The sequence below is a fragment of the Microtus pennsylvanicus genome, chromosome 1, assembly GCF_037038515.1.
Source record: "Microtus pennsylvanicus isolate mMicPen1 chromosome 1, mMicPen1.hap1, whole genome shotgun sequence".
NCBI lineage: Eukaryota > Metazoa > Chordata > Mammalia > Rodentia > Cricetidae > Microtus > Microtus pennsylvanicus.
In genome coordinates this window covers 203227846-203244972 of record NC_134579.1, presented here as the reverse complement: position 1 = coordinate 203244972, position 17127 = coordinate 203227846, and the positions used below count along the sequence as shown (strand labels likewise).

General features: G+C 42.9%; 1 protein-coding gene across 1 annotated transcript in view; it reads right to left on the bottom strand.

Moving 5' to 3' along the window:
• Window positions 1-17127, bottom strand: part of Ust (uronyl 2-sulfotransferase) — a 279700-nt gene that overhangs the window by 150802 nt on the left and 111771 nt on the right. The window contains exon 2 of the mRNA XM_075949235.1: window positions 7943-7986. Within this exon, the coding sequence (XP_075805350.1) occupies window positions 7943-7986 (44 nt within the window). The remainder of the gene's footprint in view (window positions 1-7942; window positions 7987-17127) is intronic.

Here is a 17127-nt window from a genome sequence, read left to right as displayed (position 1 = left end):
TTTATACATAAAATGACAATTTGAACAGTAGAAGTTCATTTCAAAGAGAAGTAACTGGAATGAATGTTGGGGCCAGTAAACCAGCAAGAGGCTGGAGAGATGCTGTGCAATTTAGGGCATTGGCTGCTCTTGCAGAGGACCCAGGTTGGATTCCCAGCAACACACGGTGGCTTACAACTTCCTAACTACAAGTCCAATTTCAGAGAGATCTGACACTCTCTTCTGACCTCTATGGGTATGGTACACACATATGTGCAAGCAAAACACCCATAGACAAACAATAACATAAACAAATCTTTAAAATTATTTATAAGGAGCAGTGAAGAAGGAAGGTTGGGACAGTTTAAGATTCGAGTAACAGTAAATGTTGTTTAGAAAAATTATATGCCCTGGCAAGTTCTAATGATGCTCTCACCACTTATTAACTCAAATCCAATAACGTAACATCGCTCAACAATAAGAACTATTCTGGTCAATAGAGATATTAAATACAGCCCATTTATATTTCTGCCTAATGCTGCCTTACCAAACACTGGGTGGCTTAAGATAATCTGATGTGGTCTCCCATATCAGATGGGAGTCAGAGGTCTGAAATGAGGTGAGTGCAGTTTCCTGTGCCTTGGGTTCTCAGAGGAGCTGTTTGCTCCAAGTCCTTCTCTAGCTGCAGGGGTCCCCAATAAGCCTGGGGAAAACTCATTCTCTAGTATGTCTCTGTCCCGGAGCCCAAGTCTCTCTTCTTATGAAGCCCTCATAACGGACGTAGGGTCTTCCCTCTTCTCATTTTGTTACATCTGTGTAGATCTTCTTTCTAAATACGATCACATTTGCTGGCTTCAAATTCACCATGACGCCAAGGATGACCTTGAACTTCTGATCTCCCTGCTTCTGTGATGCGAGCCTGCAATCCCAGCTCTCAGCAAATGGAATCTTATTTAGAAAGATCTTGACAGATGGATTAAAATGAGAGCAGGCAGGCCCTATTCTCATATATATATATATATATATATATATATATATATATATATATATATGTATGTATACATACATACATATATAAAGATTTGTATGCATTTCATATATAGTGTTATATATAAAAATGCTTTCAGAAGCAAAAATAGACATCAGCTATATAGTTTAATCTTCAACATAAACCAGAACCCACTAGGGTCAATTATAGTCTTTTTTTAAGCAATTCTAATTTTAAAGAGAAGAAAACTTCTACTTTCTAAATGCCATATAGATCCACTAAACCTTAAAAAGGAAAGAGGTGGGAGAGAGAGAGACAGAGAGACAGAGATGGAGAGAGAAGGAGGGAGGGTGAAACCCTAAGACCCATCATGAGAACTTAGTGAAGTTCCTTTTCCTAGTTAAACCACTTAGTATTGTTTTATCGAGAATAACAACCCTTCCATCAAGCACCAATTATTCTGAGGCCTTTTCCAAAGATGGACACTGGAAGAATGCTAGAAAGTTATCCTGTGGCATCTAACACGACAGAACCTGGTCACACATGGTCATGGAGAATTTGGAATGTGACCAGTGGAAATAGAGTGTAGATGTTTACTTCTTGAATTTCCATCTAAACATTACCAGCCAGTGTACTAAATGGTGTAGGCCTACGGACATGGATCATTAGTGAAATGAACAGTCATTGTTATGTCATCCTTCGCATTGCTTATTGCATTAACCAATAATCACATCTTTCATCTTCCCAGAAGATAGAAATAACGAGTGGGGTGGACAGATTGTCTTTGCGCCTTTGCGATCTGCGCTCTCTCTCCCCTCCCTCTCTTTCTCTCTCTCTCCCTGCCTATCTTCCCCTCATTCTCTTCCCTTTCTTCAGTGTTGCTAAGGATTGAACCCAAGACCTTGTGCATGGCGGACAAGCCCTTAACCACACCCTCAACGTTCTGTGAACTTTGATGGCAGCGTTCATTGAAGAGGATTTAGAAACGCTCACCCCTGACCCTAACACAAAGAGAAGTGACAGGTTGAAGAGGGGCCAAAAGCACTAGTAGCAGTTATCAACCTGTAGGCCGTATGACCTTTCCCAGGGGTCACGAAGACTTTACTGATGCAGGTGGAAAAACTTCACATGATGGCAGCCTAGATTAATTCTCTCAGATCAAGAGTCCGTGAGCAGACCATATAGTTACCAGGACAAGAAGGACATACGGTATTTTTTATACAGTCATTTAAGAGAAAGGACCTTATCAAATGATATTCTTTGAAAAGAACAAAGCATAGCCTTTTTGGCTATGTGGGCATGAAATGGTATTGCCATGTATATGGTTTGAAAATATACAAAGAACAAAATGACTGGGAAAAAACAGATAAAGTAGACATGGAAGAATTGGCTTTAAAACGTTGAAAGTGTCCCTGGATATCAAATGGTAAGTGGTGATGAATATTTTTTTTTTTTCTGGAAACTGAAGGCTAAATCTTTATACCCTAATCAAAGTACTAGGTTTTTTTTGTTTTGTTTTTTTGGGAAACATGTAGAACCCCATAAATAAAGAATAAAATGTATTTGTATTTCACTTGGTCATTTTGAAATAATCAAAAGCATGGGTCCTGACACTGTACACCCCTGGGACAAAATCTGAACTCTAACACTTGGTGTCTGACCTGTGGGAAATCAGTCAGCCTTCCTGGGATCCAGATCTCTTATTTGCACCATAAAGACTTTTAAAATTACTACTTCCTTTCTAGAGCTTGATAGAGAGTAAAATTTGCACACGAAGTGGTTGGCAGAGGTTTTTTGGCACTTGGGAACTGCTTTGGGGGCAATGGTCTGTACCCTATCAACTGTATGTTAAATAAACGCTGATTGGCCAGTAGCCAGACAGGAAGTATAGGCAGGGCAACCAGGCAGGAAGTATAGGTGGGGCAACAAGAATTATGGGAAGAGGGAAATTTCACTCTGCAGTTGTCACCCAGACACAGAGCAAGTAAGATGTGACTGCCTCGCCGAAAAAAAAAATGTACCAAGCCCTTTAGCTAACATAGACAAGAATTATAAGCTAATATAAATTATAAAAGTTAATAAGAAGCCTGAGCTAATAGTCCACTCAGTTTATAATTAATGTAGACCTCTGTGTGATTTCTTTGGGACTTAAAGACTGTAGGAACTGGGCAGGACAGAATCCTCAGTCAACAGGGAAGAGATATAGATCAACTAGAGGTAGTGATTTCATTATCCTAGCATTGTTTGAAACAGGTCTCCTGCTCTGTGTGTTTGGAAAACCCAGACATGTTTAATGATAACCTATAGCCGCTCACTAACCCAGAACTCACCAGTGGTAATGGCTGCTGCTCCCACTTGCGATAGACAGACATCCCACATAAAGAGAGGATCAGGCAGGGTCCTATGGGACAAGCTGCTCAGTGTGCTGCCTCCCAAGCTCAACTTTGTCTTCTCCTACCCAGGAAATCGTTTTCTCTGACTTTTCAAATAACCAGGCATTAATGTAATGAACCCCAATTATACACAAAAGTATAAGGAAAAGGGGGGAAATGCATCTCCTGGAACCGCACCTGAAAAGAGCGAAACATTAGAAGCCTTCCAGGTTTTTCACTGTAGACCTGGCTATCATGTCATTCATGCCATTTTGTGCCTGATTCCATTTCATTTGCTAGAGATGCATGTGATCATTCTCACTGCGGCTCCATCTTTACACAACACAGTGGTGATAAAAAGTGGTTGTCTAAAAAAAAAAAACTCACTAGCCTTTTGGTAAGAGCTTCACTCAAAGGCTGTAAGATCCAAGGAGATTTCAAAACCGAGTGAAAGAAATCACAGGCCTTCATTTTTCTCTTATAAAAAGCCCAGCGAGAAAGAGGAGTGTGCCCAGTGTGCTCTGGGTGGCACACCCCATTCCCCACATGGCTAGAACTCGTGGAATCTGAAACTCGTTGGCTCGAACTTTTAATAAAGAGAACTGGTGGAACCCAGTATATTTTCAGGGCTTAAAACTTATTTTATCAAGATCACAACCCTTGGTCTTGGCATCAAGAAGTTATTTCTGAGTGCTAAGCAAATATGAAAACTATGATCTGGCCTCCATCCCACTTTCTTCTGCCAGGTGGGTTTATTCCAGAGGCCAGCCATGTGTGAGTTCTTATCCTCTCGGTGCCACCATGGTTCTACCTAAGCCAGGGGTCTGTAGACCTAAATGGTTCTTCTGCGTCAGGCAGGGACCTTTATCTGGAAGGCTGTATTCGACATTTCCAGGGTTCAGTTTCACTATGGCGGGAATCAGAACATGAACAAAAGTATTTCCACATACAAGAGTGTCTTCACCCATCATTGCACTCCTGTTACTAAGGTTTCTGTCTTGCAAAGTCAAGTGGGCCTGAGGCGTCTGCCCAGGAAAAAAAGCCTGGGCAAAAGACTGTACTTAAAGTAAAAACACCACCAACCTGCCAGTAGACCCATAGAAAGTGTCCCTACTTCTTCTGCCTGTCCTCAGGCCAGGACACAGGCACAAAAGCACCACCTACCCTAGCAGAGAAGAAAGCACCACCTACCCTAGCAGAGAAGAAAGTACCAAGGTTAAGAATCCTTGGGATATGATTCTTCCTCTCTCTTTCCCCCTCCCTCCTGGGTAGGCTGTTGATCTAAGGGAAAATGTTTCACTTAAAATTTAAAAAAAAAAAGATTGATGACGGTGAGCCATCATTTTATTAATAAGTAACCTTTGCATAATAAGTCATGCAGTGAAGAAGGCACAGCAAAGGTCTGGGGGAATATTTTCCTTCACTCATGGCTTTTACAGGAACTGCTCTCCAATGTGGACTCCAGACACACGTTGTGAACATCCTGGGTATCTGTGAGCAATACAGACTCTTATGTCCTACCACAGATCATGGACTCAAACACTGTGTATTCAAATAAGGTCCAGGTAACTCTGATACTAGCACAGCTCTGAGTCCTGGTCTCACGGGAAGAACCTGGGATGAGAACAAGGAGTTCAAAGTCAGATTCCAGCTCTGGGTTGCATGGTCCAATCCAAGGGATTCAATGAGGAGGCATTACTTGCCTCTCTGAACTGAGGAATATATAAGAACAGAAAATATGTGTTAGATGAACTCCTGACCTTTGGCTCAGCATCCTCTGCATCCCTTTGCTCCTCTAGGAGAATATTTTCCTTGTTGTTGCTTCCTATTGGTGTCTCTGGTGTCCATAACATCTAAAACAACTCCACGCCGCACCCTCCCCCAAAACACAGCACAATGGATCAAACAGTAGGACACCTTTCAATTGTGATGAACCATACTCCACAGCTCATCAATAACCTTAATGCCAGCCCAGCAAGCACGGGCCACTGCTGATGTACTGACTGTCACTGTTCAGTGTTGAGTGCTGTTTGGACATCCCATGCTCTAGGCAGTTATTTTTTTTATTGATTTCATTGAGCTCAACATCTTTCTCTGCTCCCCTCCCTTCTTTCCCTCTCCCCTTTAGTCTGCTCCCATGGTCCCCATGCTCCCAGTTTACTCAGGAGATCTTGTCTTTTTCTACTTCCATGTAGATTAGATCCATGTATGTCTCTCTTAGGATCCTCCTTGTTGTCTAGATTCTCTGGGATTATGAATTGTAGGCTGGTTTTCTTTGCTTTATGTCTAAAAGCCACTTACGAGTGAGTACATGTGATATTTGTCTTTATGGGCCTGGGTTACCTCACTCGATATTATGTTTTCTAGATCCACCCATTTACCTGCCAATTTCAAGATGTCATTATTTTTTTCTGCTGTGTAGTACTTCATTGTGCAAATGTACCACATTTTCCTTATGCATTCTTCAGTTGAGGGACATTTAGGTTGTTTCTAGTTTCTGGCTATGACAAACAGTGCTGCTATGAACATAGTTGAGCACATGTCCTTGTGGTACAATTGAGCATCCTTTGGGTATATACCCAAAAATGGTATTACTGGATCTTGAGGAAGGTTGTTTCCTAATTTTCTGAAAAAGTGCCATACTGATATCCAAAGGGGGTTGTACCAACTTGCACTCCCACCAGCAATTCAGGAATGTTCCCTTTACCCCACATCCTCTTCAGCATAAGTTGTCATCAGAGTTTTTGATCTTGGTCATTCTGACAGGTGTAAGATAGAATCTCAGAGTTGTTTTGTTTTGCATTTTTCTGATGGCTAATGGCTAAGCATTTCTTTAAGTGTCTTTTAGATTCCTCTGTTGAGAGTTCTCTGTTTAGGTCTGCAGTCCATTTTTTCTCTTGGATTACTTGTTCTTTTGATGACCAATATCTTGAGTTCTTTGTCTACTTTGGAGATCAGCCCTCTGTCCGATGTGGGGTTGGTGAAGATCTTTTCCCGTTCCATAGGCTGCTAGGCAGTTATTTAAGTAAAACTCTGCCCAGAAAAAGCTGGTGCTCAGAATATTAAGTGGTTTACTCAGTGCCATACAAAATGCATCTTCAGACATAGTTTTTCAAGGGGCAGGAGATGCAGCTACATTGCTAGAGTGCTCACCTAGCACATATAAGGTCCCGGGGTTAGATCCCAAACATCACATAAGACCAAGTGAGGCCGTGGATGACTGGCATCTCAGCATTCAAGAGTTGAAATTGAATATCCCAGGTCATCCTCAGCTACATTAGTTCAAGACCAGTTTAGGCTGATAAGAAAATCTGTCTCTCGAAACAGCAACAACCAAAAAGAACACGAGTAATATCTATTTTCAAAGCTCAGGCTTGAAGGTGTGGTGGAAGTTAAACACTATGTCTTCTTAACACTGTTACAACCGCACTTGGCAAATATTGTCTCCGGTAGTCAAATATTAAAAAAATAAAACAACCAAATATAAGGACATCCAGGCTTTCATAATTTAGCTAAAAAAAATCACCAACAGGTATATGGTGACCAGCTTTGATTTTGTCAATTATGGCATCTTCCAAGAGCTGGCCAGCTACTACTATCACTTGCAACAAAGGGAAAAAGTCATGTCAAAACAGCATAAGAGAACTATGTTTAGAATAAGGAAATCCCATTGCATTACATGAATTTTCTCACATGCCAAGGTCATTTTCAACTTGGGTTGGTTTTCTTGTTTGCTTGTTTTATCCCCCATATTTCATCAAATTTGCATTTGACTTGCATGGAGCTCAAGAAAATAGAGATTTGAAGGAAAATTACAATTATTAACTGTTTGTCACCAAAACGTTAAGTGAAACTGCTCATAGGAATAGTGAAAGGGCATAGTTCGTGAACTAGACATGGGAGGACACTAACTGGGCATGAGTGAAGCGATCCCTCCAGAGTGGGCCAGAGAAAATTTGATAGAAATTAAATGTGCTGTGGAACTTCTTAGGCCAACAGCCTTTAAGATACCGGCCCACTTTGGTGTGGTTTTATGTACTATAAATGCAGATGTAAAGCGTGCGAGGGCCTCTTGGTTGCGGGATTTGGTTCCAGTTCCCAGCTCAAGCAGAGGACTGCAGATCGCTACTCTTTTTGTGAGTTTACCCCTAGATAAATAGAGCTTTGTTATACTCCATTCTGGGCTAGTGTGGAACTCTTTTGTATGTCAATAGAGATGCACCCCAAGGTCCAACACCATGGGGAGGCTCCATCATGCACCCCACATCAAGGCCCAAAGCAAACCAGTCAATGCCAAGGACAATGAGATAGGAACTCAGAAGAGGTTGACAAAGGTCTGAAAAGAGGCCTGGGTCACAATGCCTAGGTAAAGACTAAGTAATGTTATTTTCCTCCCCTGTCACTTTGGTCATCTTTAGGCTCTTCAGGTTCCTCATCATTAAAGCTAATGATTCTTTTGACACCGTCTGTCTACTGCTTGCTTTCAAAGAACTCATAGCTAGAAGGGACCTGGCTGGGTTCACTGGAGGCCCAGGAGCTGCTAACGTATTAGCATATGAGCACTGCTAAAAAAAAGCAGATTATGCGACAACAATGACCTTACCTTACTAGGAGGTGGCCCATGGTCATCCAAGTAAGTGGAATTTCCTAGGGGGGAGAAAAGAACATTGAATGATAAATTTTTTAGCTCCCAAAATAATTCGGTGTAAAGTCAATTAAAAAAGAGGACATTCAGACATATTTCTAGCCTACGAAAGTACCAAGGGAAATGCGGTAATTCATCACCGCTCTGTCCGTTTGTGTTGATGTTACACATCTGGATAATTTTGGCAGGGGCTCACATGGGTAAACACGCACACAAGCACCTACAGGAGTAAACACACAATCGACACCTAGTGAGTGTATTTCAGTCCACTGGGTCCGTAGCTTTTATGAACATCTATTGCCTGGAGGACTGATTAACACACCGACTGTCCAGCCCACTCCCCCAGTTCAGATCCAATGGCCCTGCAACTGTGCTTTCGGAACCAGGAATCAAGCGATGCAGGCGCTGCTGGGCCTAGAACCAGACTTTGGAGAACTCTTCCCTGTTTCTCAGGCTTGCCTTGTGCCTGCCAACTTCCTTCATCTTTCCAGCTTAGCTTGAATGTGATTAATAGTCTCCTGCTGGTGTGCTTTCACAGTACATGGTTATTGCTTCCTAATGAGCAAAAAGAGGTTCAGGAGGGCCGGGTGATGACTCAGTGGTATGAGAGAGAGTGTTAGCTACACAGGCATGAAAAACTGAGTTTGGATCCCTCATGTGGGAGTCCCCTCTGTATGCTGTGATTACCATTAATGAATAAAGAAACTGCTTTGGACCTATAGCAAGGTAGAACTTAGTTAGGTGGGGTAAACTAAACTGAATGCTGGGAGAAAGAAGGCAGAGTCAGGGAGAAGCCAGATAGTCCCGCAGGAGACAGACCCTGGGCAGAACTTTACCTGATAAGCCACAGTCACGTGGCAATACACAGATTAGTTTAGGATATGAGGTAGCCAGAAACACACTTAAGCTATTGGGCAAACAGTATTGCAAATAATATGGTTTCTGTGTAATTATTTCAGGTCTAAGCAGCTGGAAACAAACCATTCTAGTGGAAATAGAGAGATCTAGGGTCAAGGAGAGACCCTGTCTCTAAACAATAAGGTGGAGAAACCATTAAACAAGACACCCCAGTGTCAGTCATACATACCTGTGCAGATGGTACATGGACACACACATGTGACTCAAAGAAGTCTGGAAGCTTTGCTAAGTGCTTTATTTATAAATAGTGCTTTAACAGATCCAAATTCCAGAGGTGGATTAGAACTGTTCCCATTAAACAGAGGAGAAAACAAAGACCTGGAGGATTCCAGTAACCTGCTCGTGGTGACACAGCCATTGAACTGCAGACAGGATAGAGTGTGTCTGGGTGTCTGCCTATCTGAGAATCTAAGCATCTTGCCATCCTGACTGTTTTGTAGCCTCGGCACCATGTGACACTGGATCATTTGGGGACATCTGCCTGGAGTCTCCAAGCCAGTAGGAGAACTCAAGGAACCAGGGAAATCTCCAGCAGCGAAGCAAGATGATAGGGTTTGCTAAGGAAACAAACGTAAAAAACACCAGAAGTGAAAGTATTATAAATAATAGATTAGGGAATATGATAAATGTCCTACTTTGAGTAGATGAAAGGTACTTTTGACGGTACACCATAAAAATAACTTAGAAAATTGGAATAAAAAAGGAAGCAGAGTTTATGCCAGGGCCCATTCAACTGGGGACATTCTTCCAAACTCAATAAATAAGCAGGGTTTGGCCCACAGATTTTTCCACCCTGAGTCATCATCGATCTCTTTCGTTTTGTGGTCTCCTGATTTACAACCCACCTGACATCCACAGGGACTGTACTCTAATTGGCCATGTGTGTATATAACCAGACAGCAAGGTCCGCTTTCCACCACGAGACACAACATAAATACCTGCCATAGCATGACAAGGTGAGGGGAACCCTTTAAATGTGAACACGATGAACCATTCGTTAGAGTCTTATTATTGTGCCAAACCCCACCGGACACATACGCGAAAAGGAAGATCAATGTCAGACTTGATAAGAGAATATGTCTAAAGAGAGTTGCCTCTGTCTAGAAGACAGTATCCTACAATAATGCGACCAGCATAGTGCTCACCATGGGAATGGGTCTTCCCCCAAATGAAGTGACAAATCCCTCCCCCTCCAGACAGCATGCTTACCGGGGGTCCTGCTCGAAACTCAAAAACGGCTTCAAAAACGAAATGCTTCTATAATTCTAAAAGTTTCCAGAGAAACTGAAGTACATTAAAACTATCGATAAGGAACATGAAGCCCAGAGGTCCTGAGGAGCACGAGGGATGTCTCTAGACCTGAAGGGTACCAGCATGCACTTGTTCTCCCAGCATCCTTGTGTGTTTTGTCACCATTTACAGAACACCTGTGATTGTACAGAAGGACGTAGATGCCAAGTAAGAAAGAAGTTTCTATCTCGACCTTTTTAGATGATATAATAATCTTGACCGAAGTAATGCTTTTTAATGATTTATTTTATTTAAATCCATGTGTATGGCTGTGTCTCTACATATGTGTAAGGGCACATGTGTGAGTTCCCTTGCTGACCAGAAGATGGTACTGGATCCCCAGCATCTAGAGTTATGGACAATTATGAACTGCCCAACGTGGGTGTTGGGAGCCAAATTTGGGTTCTATACAAGAACAGCACATATTCTTAACTGCTGAGCCAGTCAGCCAGACCCTATCAGGCACTTTGAAAATATTTTTTTTCCCTAAAAAAGACCTTACAAAGAGACATAAGCATTTCACCTAGGCTACACAGCCAGTAGACACAGCAGAAAACAGATCCTTACAGTCTGACTATTGTTGATATCCCACTCAGGAAGATGTAACACATCCTAAGATTTATTATCTTCTTATCTTTCTCCTCCTTTTTCCTCCCTCCCTTCTTTATAGAAGACTTTCAAAACCAGTGTGCTGAAGGAGTAAGCCAACTCTAGTTAACCCTTCTTTCTGCACACAGTAAGGAACAGGCCTCAACACTACCAGCACTTTTCCAAGGTCCTGTAATTGTGTTAGACCAGGATATGTGTCCTTCTTTAGCTTATAATAATAGCTCAGAGGCATTAAATGTGTTACTTACACTGGCAACAGACGTTCATGGGATGGGCGGGGTGGAGGGATTAGCGCAAAGCTACATGGAGACAGGTATTTCTGTGATATGCACAACCAAGTTCTCTCCTAACGTGTGACTGCAATTCCTTGGTATAGAGCTTTTTATCCTAGGATCTTAGACTTTCAAAACTGCCAGGATGTTTGAAAATCCATGAAGATCAAAGGAAAACAAATTGTTATTAAAATCCATTGGTCAGAATAGGCTCCCAGGCAACAAAGCTGATCGGCCTTGCACATGGTTATCTTCAGTGTTAACTCTCAGAGAGCTAAGCACGCATCCTAAGCCTTGGGGGGCCCTTGGGTGTAGAGGTCAGGATATGAGCTCTGGAAAGGGAAAAGAGAGAGGAAGGCTAAGTAGGACGGGTTTGGGACAGAGGACGCGCTCTTATTTGACACCACATTCCCACTGATGTGCCTGTGTACTTGAAATCCCATCCTGCTCTTGCTGCCCTCCGTGAAAGACTCTTCTAAGGAAGCTTATCCACAGAGCGGAAGAAGCCACCCACTTAGTGTGTTCTATCTAAGAGCATAGGAGCTACAGCTTGAACCAGGGTCTCCCACGGCGTGTGTTATCAGGGTCTCTCTACTTAAAAAACCATTTTTAGCAATGCCTTATTTTAGAAAACTCAGGTGAGAGTTGATGCCAAAAACAAGGTGGCCAATGATCTGGACTTCAGGCTGTTTGCCATGCCATATCCAGATCTCGATGGGCAGAGCCAACAGTCTAACCAGACGGGAACCATTGAAGCTTTAGATGACGAGACGATGAAGACGGAAAACCAGCAAGCAGGCTAAACGTTGCTTTTTGATGCAGGGAGCACCCCCAAAAGAATGACATTCTACTCAGTTTACAGTACTCTACATCCTCAAAGATTTCCATATGCACATTTGTAAAACAAAAAATGATACTCATGGCTTGTAAGAAAACCATGAGGCTGATACCACTTGACGAAAATACTGAGAACAATGTCTGTATACAGTAGGCACCTAATAAGTACTCACTAGCCATACTAATGGTTTTTCTCGTAATAGCAGCAGCAGGGTAGGAGCCACCTCTGTGTCTGTCCATCTTTTGGGGGCTTTCATTCCTGCCTGCACATTCCACCTGCTTAAGAGCTTTGAAGAAGTGCGATGCCAGGCTCCAGGCACTGAGACGCTGATTTAATTATTCTGGAAAAAGTCCCAGGCAGTTGGTATTTTTAAAAAGTTCCTTAGGTAATTCAAATGTCTAGCCAGGGCTGAAAGCCACTGAGCTACAACACAAATTAATATATTTCATAACTCGGGCCAAATCCAATTTTCTAGAAGCAAAGAAGGAATGTGTCCTTACCGGACTCACCTTCACCAGAGGTCCCCTCCATCGAGGGTGATGAGGAGGTGACATATCAGGTCAAAGGTGAGTACTGATGGACCACGCGTGATCACGGAGCTACCAGCTGTGGGGCTGGTGACCAAGCAGGTTGATGTTACACCTGCTCCAGGGGGTGTAAAGAAATTCCCTGAGAAGGCACCAGCAAAGGTCACCTTGAAGCTTACTCTAAACCCTTCCTGCACTCCAACGTTCCCTGTAAAAGAGCACTGCAGCATGCACAGTTCTTGCAGCTAGTATGCAGCTCTGCGAACCCCTGTAAGTGAGAAGGTAAGTGAGTAAACCTGCCTGGGGGTTCCCAGACTCAGCATGACTTAACTAGCCAGGGCACTCACATACGATCTTCAGACACATTTTATGTTTGTATCCATGAGATCCTCAAGAAGTCCTCTGGGAAATCTAAAGCAAAGACACGTGTTAGTGTCAACCCAAAGAGCCACCTCCTGTCTCCAGGCTGTGGACCTGGTGGAGAGGAAGCAAAGGAACTTAAGCAGCATAGATGAGCCGAGTGCCGTATCTGAGGATGCTCTAGACAACAACACAGTCATAAAGAAGCTGCTAGACTGTTGCCCTGGGCTAGAGAGATGCCTTAGCCGGTTAAAGGCAAGGTTCACAGTCAAACTTCAGACTTGACGGATATCTCAACGCTGTATCAGACTACAGCAGAGGTTAAATAGCCATACTTGCTCTTATGCTGGAGGAGAAGTAGAAAGGACTCCCCAGAGAAATGATGTAATGCCGTCGGTAAGACAGCACTAGCGGAACTGAGGGGTGACAGAGCACAATAGACAGCAGAGCTGCAGGCTCCGGAACCAAAGGACCTGGTTTGGATCCCAGCCCTATCCTGGAGGTGAGCGACCTGGGAACGGCACTTGGTTGTTATTGCTGTTTGAGATAAAAACACCCCTATTTGCAACGCAAAGACTTTACGCCACAGTTAAGAAAATTAACTATATTAAATGCAAATATACATTTTAAAGGTAAAATTAAATCTATTAGGTACAGAACACACGATACCTTCTGAAACATGACAAACCCTCGATGAGGAGTCACTGTTCTTTTTTTAACTACTTTTTTAAATTAATTAATTAATTTTTTACATACCAATCCCAGTTCCTCCTCCCTCTTCTCCCACTCCCTCCTCCCCCACCCCATTAAGGGATCACAGTAAACTACTGGGTCACCCTCTACTCTACCGGTGTGGACCCATTTGTCTTCAGCATTATTTATACTTGATATAAAAGTGTGGAAATTTCCAAATCATACTTCTTAAACGATACACTTTTTTTGGAGGATGGTTGTGGTCAGCTGAAAAACAATGCCCGCTAAATTGACCTTACCCCACCCCTTGCCGCCTGTAAATGTACCATGGCAACCACAAAGAAAGAACTCCTGGTCACTCCTCTGACATTAGCCAATCTTATCACTTACCCTTTGCTCTTAGGATTGCATTTATTACTCAGAAAAACAAAGGAAGTCTTGAGGCTAGTGAAGTAACTTATAATTTGAAAAATGAGCATTAATATAATCACTTGATGTTTTCCATTATTTTCTATTATTATCTTGATAGGCCCTTTAAATTGTACCCTTTTTTAAGCAATTATTTGAGCCACCTTCAGCAACGTGCTAATGAACTTGTACAACCTCGAGGGATATAATTTATTCTTGACTCTGGATCTTACATTAGCAGATCTATTTTTGCCTGAGCAGGTCCCTGAAGCATCAAAGCCTTTAGTACCCACTCCCTGAATAGAAACCCTGGTATGCATTAGTGTCGATGTCAGAAAGCCGCCTCCAGGCCATGTCAATGCAGATCAAACACCGCAGCTCGTCTCACACCTTCCTTCCCCAGGTCCTGTGGAAACCTGAAATCTTCTCTCCATTTCTCCAGGACAAGCCACTGCACACAGGATTCTGGTTACTGACCACACAAGTCTCACACGGCCGCGTCTCCCCTGGGAGTCTGGGCCTCTGATGCGATACTATTTATGAAGGAATCACTATGAAAAGGAACACTGCAGGCTTAGTGTTATGCTTGCCATATATATATATGTATATACATATATATATGTATATATATACACATACATACATATATACATATATATATGTTAATGCCCCACTTTGCACCTCTGACCATGGGTTCTCTTTCTCCAGGAGGTCCTTGTCAGCACGCATCAGCCGCCATTACAATGTACCAGATGTCTTCAGTCAATGCATTTCATATAATTCGGGAAATTTCTTGCTCAGCACAATTTAAGCTTTAATAAAACAATTTTCCACTGAATTAAAACAAGTGGCCTTATTACCAAGTATTTTTACAAAAATATCTTTAAAACGTTCTTACATGCTTACCCAGCCCATGAATAAATAACATCCTGAAGACATCTTCATTATAAAAAAAGATTTCAAAAATTATTTTTAATTATGCATACGTGTGCTCATCTGTCTATGTGAGTACACACGCTGGCAGGAGCCAGAGGCAGGTGACCCCTTAGAGCTAAAGTTGTAGGCCACCATGAGCCGCCCAACATGGATGCTGGTAACCAAACTTGGGTCCTTCAGAGGAGCAACACGTGTTCTTAGTCACCAAGCCATCTCTCTAGCCCCCCTGAAACTTCTGGATCCTACGTATGAAGGCTGGGCGTTTAAGGCATTCACAAACAGTATTTACATTAAACTACTGCCATTTATGATTTAGAAAGTGACTTTCGTTTTTAATTAAATGGAAAAGCAAATCAATGCCCTCTGATTTATTGCTAGCCCCCACACACTACCTTGCTTTATAAGTCATTTCTGCATTAAATCTGAATATGTATTTGTGAATGTTAAGGGTAAGTTTGTAGAAGGAAACTACTTTTGCCACCAAGTGGTCAGTACACCATTCCTCTTAATAACAAGTATAGATATATTTTATTTCCGAATTAGCTCAGGAATTTGTGGCAACCGTATTACAGGATCTTGCACAGGTAGGAAGGAAGTGCCCGTCTCTCAGGCTCCTATTTCCTTCCATTATGTTTTTGCCCCCAGATTACTACTACAGTCAACTGATCTAACCAGTAGGACTCCAATGGGCCCGCAAACACAGCAGGCATTGGCTGGTACCTCCGCTTCTACCTAGCAGCTGGGCAAGTCTCTTCCAGCAGAACTAGACTCCGCTTGTCTGTAAGAATGGGGAGAGAGCCATGGCATGGAGGCCAGGCAGAATCTGCCCCGAGAGAAATAAAACACGGCCAGGCTGAAAACGTTAGCTTGCTTGTGAGAAGACAGTCAAGGCTAGCCCAGTGCTCCTTCAGGGCAAAGCACTCTGCCGCCCTCACTCCACATGGTACCTCTGACAGAACTAGGGGTTAGAAGCCCCATTTCACAGTACAGGAAGGGAGGTTTAGACGGGGTAGGGAATTAGCCGTGCTGGACAGCTTATCAGCAAGTGTTCCTGGACTTGACCTCACTGCTTGACCCTAAAGCCACTTTGTACCCGCCGTACCCTCTGCTGTGTGTGACGACAAACTGATCCCTTTCAGACAGGAGTAGCCTATGAATAGCGGGGTCTTCTCTATGCCCTTGTAAGTCACGTGAGCCACTCAACAGCTGGACGTGGGCCTCTGACAATGTCATCAGGGGCACCCACCCAGGATAAAGGGCTATTCAAGGACCGAAGATTCCAGGAGCTCAGAGAACAGCCTGGTACTGACACTGGGTGTGGAAAGGGGGAACCTCCAGCTGCTGTTCAGATACAAGATGGCTGCCTTCCAGGGTAGAGCCACTTGGCAGCCAGCATTGCTTTGAAATACTTGATATCAAAAGTTAGTGCAAACCAGAAATTCATTCAAACAATTACAAGAAACTTCAACATTACATTGTTTCAACAACAGAAAAGAAAATGCTACTTGTTTTTTGACATGTAACTTTAACCAATGCAAATTTTTTTTATTTTGAAAACTACTTGTGATTAGCCAAAATAGGACTTCCTGAATTGTCCTTGTGCTAATCTCTAGAGCCTATTGAAGAATGTGTCTTCTCACATGTCGGGGACATGATGGTGTATGATGGTGCAGTTCATCCCAGATGTTTTGGGAGGGCCACTGAAATCATGAGGGTCAGAGACAGGCGGCGCAACAGAGTCCGACAGATGTGACTGGAAATAGAGGCTGAGTTGGAGAAAGAGAAATGGCCATGAGTCAAGGAACATGGATCGACCCCAGACACGTGGGACGGTCAGAAAACTAACAAACAAACAAAATTGTAAGAACCTGCACGGGGGACTTGGCACTGCTGACAAGCTATTTGAGTCCACTAAACCCATATCAAACTCAACTTTAAACAATACCTTTGTGGTGCTTTTGTTTGCTTGTTTTAGGGGGGGAAGAAATGAAGGTGGTGGGGCAGAGGGTGCAGGGAGTTGAGACGGGGTTTCTCTATGTAGCCCTGGCTATCCTGGAACTCACTCTGTAGAACAGACTTGCCTCAAACTCAGAGATCCGCCTGCTTCTGCCTCCCAAGTGCTGGGATTAAAGACGTGCACCACCACCAGCCAGCTTAATTTTGTGTTTTTAAGCCACTGAGTTTGTGTTAACATGTTACAGGAACAATGAAAGACTAACATCCTTGTTAAATGTTGTTTGTATGTGGCGGGACTTAAATCGTCGAGTGGAGCAGCAAGCACTGTTACCATTG